Below are 9,610 nucleotides of genomic sequence, written 5' to 3' on the forward strand. Positions count from 1 at the left end.
TACCCAAACATGATTGAGGTTGAGACTTTGCTAGTTTTAAATTAAAACTATATTTTAAAATAGCTAATCTTTCTTTTGTTAACACTTGACTTTATTGTTTTTTAATTGGTCGCTCAACTGCCCTAATCATCAAAATGAGGCTGCTGTAAAGGACGTGCTTGAAAAGAAATGACATGTACAATTCACACGAGGATAGCAATCATCACATACAGATGAGTTGCAGTAAGATAAAAATAACATAGATTGAAGCACAATATGTGAATTATGATAAATTGAGCTACAGAGTAAGGAGGCTGCTAGCTAATTTCAGCCTCTCCTGTCACATGAAGCTATCTTCAGCATGACATGGAAATGTGGAAATTGCATCAAAATATGAAGAACTAAGCACTTGTGCTCTGAGATACAGAATTTACATTTTTATATTGTTACGTGATGTGGGAAAATCTAAATCCCACTTATAAACTTATATTTTCTTCCATACAACAATTGCCATTTACACCGATAAAACAAAGGGGGTTAGAAAATTCAGTATTATGTCAGCACAGATATTATGGAGCATAATCACTGATCACTGTATTCCTCATTAAGCCCACGCCCACCTGACAGGCAGCTTCAGTACTAAAGACTGTGAACTCGGTTACCCCTTTTATGTATGACAATGTCCCTTTCATCTATTAATCAGAAGAAGAGAAGACCCACTCTAAGAAACATATCATGTATACTGTGTATTAAATGTTACTAGAATTTATGAAGCAAATATGGTTAGATAATGAGAATTACATTTTTTATAAGGCAGTTGTTTATTGACTGAGAATATGTTGGAAAGATTAACTACAGCCGTGGCCAAAAGTTTTGAGAATGGCACAAACAGGGCCAGCTCTAGGGGTGTACCTCTCCCCAACATCCCAATTTCAGTGGGATAGTACTGCCCCGCTGTTCCATCTGTAGGCCGAAGTGGCCCGCGGGTGGTCAAATCGGGAGCAGCGGTGCCGGAGTCTGAATGGATGCTGCGCGCGGCATCCATTCAGTGATGGGAGAGGGTTGGGGGAAGCCCAGCTAATGAGGCTCCTCCCAGCCTGACGTTATTTGGAGGCGTGCCATACGGGCACCACTCCAAATAATGCCACGTAGGGAGCATGGCCTATGGTAAGTAGGCCACGCCCCCATTTTCGGTGAACAAAAAAATTACATTTTAAGTCCATGGCCAGGAAACTCCCCAGACCTTAATCCCATTGAGAACTTGTGGTCCATCCTCAAGAGGTGGGTGGACAAACAAAAACCCACAAATTCTGACAAACTCCAAGCATTGATTAGGCAAGAATGGGCAGCCATCAGTCAGTATGTGGCCCAGAAGTTGATTGACAGCATGCCAGGGCGAATTGCAGAGGTCTTGAAAAAGAAGGGTCAACACTGCAAATATTGACTCTTTGCATAAACTTAATGTAATTGTCAATAAAAGCCTTTGACACTTATAAAATACTTGTAATTTTACTTCAGTATACCATAGTAACATCTGACAAAAAGGTCTAAAGACACTGAAGCCGTAGACTTTGTGAAAACCAATACTTGTGTCATTCTCAAAACTTTTGGCCATGGCTGTATATTTCCTGAACACAGATCCAGTGTCGTATCTATGAATGTAAGATGTGTAGTGCACACAGGCCCACACCCTGCACCCATGTGCAGTACTTAACTCCCAGCAGTATCAGCACTGCATAAATCACCTGAAAAATGGCGTTGGGGGTATTCTCCCAGCAATTTGTGTATGTGCAGTATAAAAATAAAAGGGAACATGGCGGGGGAAAAAGATTTCCTGTAGACCTGAGCTTGCACAGTAAACTATGGCACTGCACGAGAGTCTACTCGCCTGCGCCACTGAGAGGAAGGGACCCTCATGGAGACGGCACATGGTGCCCCCCTCTCTTAATACACCCCTGCACAAATCTACAGCAAAATTAAAAGTGGCTGATTTTTTGCAACATGACTGATTTGAGGTGAACGTAGATGCTCCTGCAGCTACATCTCCTGGCGGATGCCCGTCTGCTTCTTTAGGCAAATGATACTACAAAGTCCTTCCCTTGCTTACATCCGTGCCTTCAAATGTCTAAGGACTGAGATGCCCACTTTCATCATCTGTACACACATTAATATTGATTGGTGCATCCTTATTTGCCACCATCAGTCGCACCATAAAGACATTCACCAGCCGTACAACAGGTGCAGTTTCTCTGTCTGAGTATGGCCTCTTATGTGACAGATTGAGCGTCTGTGCGCGCAACCACTTTCACTGTAACGCCTGCAGCAGTCCCATAACACGCCCATATGACAACCATTTCCATGCATGCGCTAAGACACTACCCTGAAATTCCCACTACAGTTTCAATACACTTCTTGTGTCCACCTGAAATTACAACTGGAACTCAGCACGGACACAATCGGGGCGCTAGTGCATTGCACTTTGCTGCACGCGCAGTAGCAAAAAAATGTTCCACTACATCCAACATCGGCAGTGCGAACACCTCCTACTCAGGGGGATGTAGTTATCAGACCGGCGGACGGCATGCCGCCGGTCTGAATCCCGATACTGAAAGTCCTACACGAAACTTAAGATAGGCGTCCACTACCGACACCTATCTTAATCCCTACACCGGAATCCATAAATACGCCAGCCCGTACGAGGTAAGTCTGGGGCGCCCTTAGCTGTTAACCGCTGGGGGAGAGTGTTAGGTTTAGGTAGCATAGCGGGGTAAGGTTCTGGGGGGAGTTCGGGTTAGGCACCCCTAGGGGGGTGAGTTAGGGTTAGGCACCACTGGGGGGTTAGGTTTAGGCACCAAGGGCAGAGGGTTAGGTTTAGGCACTAACGGGGAGGGTTAGGGTGCGGGGTGTGGAGGGTAAGGGTTAGGCTGCAAGAAGGGAGGGTTAGGGGGGAAGGGTATGTATACTTACCTGACCCCTGTCGGGATATAAAACCACCAGGAAGCCGCTGTCGATATCTTGACAGGAGGCATCTCGACAGCCGACATTACATACCAATTCCGACTCAGGGCCTGATTCAGAGCCGCTCGAAGCGGCCGCTCGTTCGCTCCGAGCGATGTTCGCACATCTGCGCATGCGTATGGGTCGTAATGCGCCAACCAGTCAGTGCGGTCGGAAATCGAGCGCTCGCAAAATAGCGAGTGCCTGCTAATTTGAGTGACAGGATGAGGCGTTTGTGGGTGGTAACAGGGGAAGGTGCTTGAAAACGGAGAGTGGAGATCCGAACGCAGGCGTGCCAAATGGTCAAAACGGGTGTTTTAAGGGTGTGCATAATTAACAAAGCAGCGTCATCGACTGCGTCACTTGGTTGTCTCTTAGCCTGAACTGTTCGCATGATTGCAGTAGGAAAATCCTACCACAAGCACTGCAAGCAGTTCAGACGCCTTTCGATGTACTCGATTAATCTAATAAATAGCGGAGATGACGTAGGATGCAAGCGGCCAGGGGGCGTCTTTACAAAATAGCGAGCGCATGTTTCGTTCGCTCGCTCACACATAGAGGTGTCAACAGACCGCAAAGAGCGAGCGCTCAATTTAAATAGCCGGCCCCTTTTTATGAACGAGCGAGCGCAAATAGCGTCCGGCTCTGATTCAGGCCCTAGTTGTTTCCATAATGTGAATTTTCTGCGATTCAATTCACTGACTGAATGAGTTATGATATTGGGTAAATAGTTCTAATTTTACTTAGTCAATTCACAAAACTTTTTTTTATTGGTTAATGCTGCAAAATTAATTGAAGAGAAGATATAGTTTGCTAAGAAAAGTTTGTTCAATTTTATTTTCAACATTTTACAATATTTGTTGTTCAAAAATATCTTTGAAATGTACAATTTTGTTCAAGGATTTTATTTCTTTATTTTTTCTTATGATCAGTTAGATATTATTTTACAACCTCTTGCTTTGGTTTGCTAGCTGACAGCTAAAAACAGTAATCATGAAATAAACTAAATGGTTTCACTAATATCCAGTGGCGGCTCCAGAGGTGGGGCTGCAGCGCAAAATTGAAATAGGGGAGCAACATCAACAGCCCTTCCAAATGCTGCCACACATCGCCAGCCGGGACTCACTGGCAATTGGTGTGGCTCCCTTATTTCAATTTTAGACTGCACTGCAGCCCCACATCTGGAGCCGCCACTGCTAATGTCCATTTGTTTCAATGCTCCCACCATAGTCACATTATATTCTGGCTTGTGGTTTGCAGGTATATAAGGGAGACGACTCATCCTTTCAAATCTCAGGCCTTCAAACCAATATGGATTACAGATTTCGCGTTTGTGTATGTCGCCGATGTGTGGAGACATCACAGGAGCTCTGTGGATCTTACAGTCCATCTGCATCTTTCATTATGAGGCGGAGTGATGTCATGTTACCGGAGGACCTATCTCAATTAGACCATACAAAACTGAAGAGCATGATGCCTACTGATGAACAGTTTGCAATTCTAATTGTTTTAGGCTTTGCAACCTTGTCTGTTTTGTTTGCCTTTATACTTCAGTACTTCTTTATGAAGTAAATAATGAAGGCAGTTTAGAGGTATAAACTTAACTAATGCTACGCATTATAATCCAGACATTTATTCAGATATTCATTTTAAAAGAAATACAGACATTTTGAGTTCTACATTTTATATTCCGATTTTTACTGTTTCAGCTAGATACATTCTCAGTGTTTTGATGCACCTTTTTGAAATGCAACCCCAGGACATAGCTGATATTTGTTTCTGCTATATAACAGTGCAGCAATAGTGTTATGTCTTCTTGGTCATTGCCTAAATGTTCAGTTTAGATTTTAGTTGTAAACTAAAAATGCAGAATAGTTAAATACAGTCCAAATGCTTGTGGCATGTGATAATTCTTAATTTTCCTCTATTTTTATATCCACATCACACATACACATATATGCATGCGTTTTTCTATTTTACACACACGTGTGTGTACAGCTTAGTTATGCATGTGTGTAAGTTTCTATATTATTGGTAGGTGTGTGTGTATATTATATATATATATATATATATATATATATATATATATACATACATACATGTGTTTATAGAACACACACATATATATATGTATATAATATATATATATATATATTAGAAATATACGTGTGTGTACTTGCATATCGAGTACATACATAAGTATGTACATGGAAAGTTTCTGTGCAATTACATATATTAGAGTACCTTTATATTTGCTCTTTATAACTGATGTGATATTGCTAATTGTAAGAAGGGAAATGAATTTCATGTTTACAAAGTGATAGAATAGGTTTACACAAAGCAATGCCTTAAAATTATATTTGCTTGATTAGGCTACTGTGTTGTCTGTAGTACAGGAAAGGTGCCTGGCAATTAAGTGTCATCTTCAACTACAATATAATGTTCGGGGGTTTGTGCCTTTTTTCTTCCTTGCTTGTGTTTGTTTGTTTGTACATGCATGCAGTTGCCTGTTTTAATCTCATATGTCTGAAGCAAATATTCAATTTTTATTCTTTTATTAACAGATTATAATTCATATATGAACTCGCAAAGTGTTACCCAGAATTATATACCTTTGAATTATTAGGATAATTTCATTTCAATAAGACATAGCACACCAGATGTAGTAAAGTAAAGGTGTATTATAGAATCAAATAAATGTTCATAAAGCCCACATACATAAAGTATATCATAAAACTGTATTTAAACTTCACAATATTAGTCAGAATACAATAAGATATACATAGATGAGTGAGAGAGTGTATGGGATGTATGGGGGATGGGATGGCACATGTGCTTTATCCAAACCTCATGGCACAAAGATAACCTCCATTTTGAAACGCCCATGATGCTATAGCTCTGTAATACCAACGTAATGCATCCAGTAATCCACATATCTATCCATCCACCTCCTTCATTACACCACTTCATCAGACATTACTTGTATTACTATTATAAATATGCAAACTGGTATTAAGGGAAATAAACTTCAATGCTCTTTGGCAAATACAATATCTATTAGTGAGATGTGGAGCTCACCTCACCTTGAAGCTATTTTTGGTAAAAGTGACACCATTCTCACACACCACAACTTTGTGATGTTTACAGGCAAACATTGCATTATATAGTATTCCAGAATGCATAACATAAGCTGATTCCAATGTCTTAACAATATCATCTTAATACAGATCTCACAATCCTTCCAGAATACAGTCAGCATTAACAAGGCTGTACTTCCTAGGCCATGCTATTGTTCAGCACATGATTCAGTGGAGGGGGGGGAAGCACATGGAATCCCTTTGTTTAAACCACATGGTGGCAGCCATATTAACAAACTACCGACGCCATTCCAAATTCATCTCTCACGATAACAAACCTATTTGAACTATACAATCGCATCCATCCCTAGTATCATATTATACACACAACCCTTATCACCAGCTGACATCAAACAGTTCCATCTCAATTCTAACTACACCATATTACAGCTACACCACAAGAATACAACATATACCAAACCTATCTTTCACTATGCCATGTTATTGTTCCAAGCACATGGTTCAGTGGAGGGAGGGGGAGAAGCACATGGAACCTATTGTTTAAACCACATGTGAGCAGCCATTTTGATAATATACAGCAAACAGTACATAGTGCTTATGAGCCTATTACAATATCTGTGTATATGAACAAAGATTCTAAAATAAATTCCTTTCCTGCATGATGCCCATATATATATATATATATCTCACAGCCAGCCATATATAAAACTAAATATATGAATAGACAAAAACTCCTCTATGAATCACTTTACCAAATCACTACAAACTTGCTACATACAATCTACCACATGTTAACAGAAATCACTACAAATACCCGTATAGGCTAACTACTGTACAAATCACTACATTATTTAACAAATCATTAACCACGCCATGCCATTATCGTGTAAGCCAAGTGTGGGTTGTGAGAGAGAGAGGGTTAGTTATCCATCAGAGAGAAAAGGAGCCAGATTCTCCGATGGGGAGTGTTGAGATCCCATCCTTGCTATGGCTGCAGCAGCCTCAATAAGTAACTGCTCTATCCATCTGCTAGTGCAGTGGTGTCAAACTCGGGTCCTCCAGCTGCAGTGGAACTACGCATCCCAGCATGCAGTGCCACAGTTTTGGTACTAGGGCATGCTAAAACTGTGGCAGGGCATGCTGGGATATGTAGTCCCACAAAAGCTGAAGGGCCCGAGGTTGACACCACTAAGCTACTGTCTCTGAGCTCTGTGTATGTGAACCCAACCCCCCTTGCCCTCACCTGATGCAAGGGGTGTTTCAAACCTTATTTTGAAACTCAAGCCCAGGTCTACTCTTGGTCAGTTGATACTAGTGGGAGCTGGCTATATGTGTTCAAATGCTAATGGACCAACCAAGCCAGTTTCTGAGCTATGGAATAAGTAATTTATATTACAGTATATCTATAGCTGTATAAGAATGTAATATTCATATATACATTTTGGTTGACTAATAATTAGTCTACAAATGTGATATTAATGTACACACTCTATAACAATAATTACAGCATAAGTGTGCAATTTACATTGAACCAATGCAGCCAAAAAACAACCAACTACCCAAACTACTGCTTGGTGCAGTACACAATTTACATACAATTTTGGGGTAGCTGAGGATATACTTAAATGATTTAATCATGGTTTCACACTCACTAACCTGTTTTGCTTGTCGTAGTATAGAAGACAGGAAGGAATCGCCCAGAGCTACAGATGTGATATAGTTTAATCTTGATATCTGTTCTAGCACCTGAGCATTCAGTTCCTACTGGAAGCCACCGTTGGGACTATAGAATGGTTAAAAATGATTTTACAAAAACTGTGTTTTCTATTATCTTTTTATTGTTTTTAGTAAATAATTGAAACCGTTTGATTATTTAGTCCATGTGTTGGGTTCCCAGAAACATAGAATTTGATGCCAGATAAGAACCACTTGGGTCATCTAGTCTGCCCCTTATTTAACCTTATGGTAAACTCAAACCCATGTGATTTCTAGTTCTTTGTAATGATACGGTATCTTTATGTCTATCCCAAACATGTTTCGTTGCTGTACTGTATTATCCTCTACCACCTCTGATGGGAGCCTATTCCACTAATCACCTACTCTTTCTGTGAAGTAATCTTTCTTCAAATGTCCCCTGAACCTACCTCCCTCTTCTTCCTGATATCACATTGTCATAAAGCAATGCAGTCTGAAAACTAGCTACGCCTGTATAACAGAGTTTTTACAAAACACAGTTCCGTGCCTGTTTCTGCAGCCTATTGTATGCTGAAACGTATACCTTGTTTACCTTAATTCAGATTATTGTAAAGCAATTTAACGCAAAAGGGCATTGTGCAATAGTTTGTTATCTAATTTGTTCAGCTGCAACTTAGCTGTAGGACTATATAACCAGTGTAAAACATGCTATTAAACAGTGATATACAGTTTATAATTGCCTTAGAAAGATGCTAAATTCTCCTAAAATATATCCGTTTCAAGTTGGATATAATTTATTTCCATTAGTCACCAAGATATCATCTAATAAAGTATAATATAACAGAGTAGTCCTGTTAAGGAGTGTAAGTATAAAGGCATATATGGAGGATAAGGGCGCATTTCCGCACTTTCTCCACATGACCACTTTGTGATGATGTCTACGGTGGTCCGAGGAGTAATCAGAGAAGGCAAGGCTGCATACGTATGGTAATGATATTATTTATTACCTTTAAGAATGTGTACTGCTCTTTTCTCACTTCCCAGCGCCAGACTCTTTCGTCACCTCCGAAGTGGCGGCAGTCATCTCTGCAAAGCTACGTTATATTTAATAATTCAGTCATACTTACAGTGCATACAGAAAGTATTCACAGCGCGTCACTTTTTCCACATTTTATGTCATGTCACAGCCTTATTCCAAAATGGAATAAATTCATTTTTGTCCTCAAAATTCTACACACAATACCCCATAATGACAACGTCTAAAAAGTTTCTTTGCAATTTTTGCAAATTTAATAAAAAATAAAAAAACTAAGAAATCACATGGACATAAGTATTCACAACCTTTGCTCAATACTTTGTTGATGCACCTCTGGCAGCAATTACAGCTTCAATTCTTTTTGAATATGATGCCACAAGCTTGGCACACCTATCTTTGGGCAGTTTGCCCATTCCTCTTTGCAGCACCTCTCAAGCTCCATCAGGTTGGATGTGAAGCGTCGGTTCACAGCCATTTTCAGATCTCTCCAGAGATGTTCAATTGGATTCAAGTCTGGGCTCTGGCTGGGGCACTCAAGGACATTCACAGGGTTGTCCTGAAGCCACTCCTTTAATATCTTGGCTGTGTGCTTAGGGTCGTTGTCCTGCTTAAAAATTAACCGTCGCCCCAGTCTGAGGTCAAGAGCGCTCTGGAGCAGGTTTTCATCCAGGATGTCTCTGTACATTGCTACATTCATCTTTCCCTCTATTCTGACTAGTCTCCCAGTTCCTGCTGCTGAAAAACATCCCCACAGCATGATGCTGCCACCACCATGCTTCACTGTAGGGATGGTATTGGCCTGGTG

At 40.5% G+C, this 9,610-nt stretch overlaps 1 protein-coding gene across 1 annotated transcript in view; it reads left to right on the forward strand.

Annotated features, from left to right (window-relative positions):
* The window catches only part of FNDC3B (fibronectin type III domain containing 3B), a 371,317-nt gene extending 366,769 nt beyond the window's left edge, over nucleotides 1-4,548 (forward strand). The window contains exon 26 of the mRNA XM_088452330.1: nucleotides 4,237-4,548. Coding sequence (XP_088308456.1) covers nucleotides 4,237-4,548 — 312 coding nt within the window. The remainder of the gene's footprint in view (nucleotides 1-4,236) is intronic.
* The last annotated feature ends 5,062 nt before the right edge of the window (nucleotides 4,549-9,610 follow it).

Source organism: Taudactylus pleione, unplaced genomic scaffold, assembly GCF_031769625.1.
Source record: "Taudactylus pleione unplaced genomic scaffold, aTauple2 ptg000037l, whole genome shotgun sequence".
NCBI classification, from domain to species: Eukaryota; Metazoa; Chordata; class Amphibia; order Anura; family Myobatrachidae; genus Taudactylus; species Taudactylus pleione.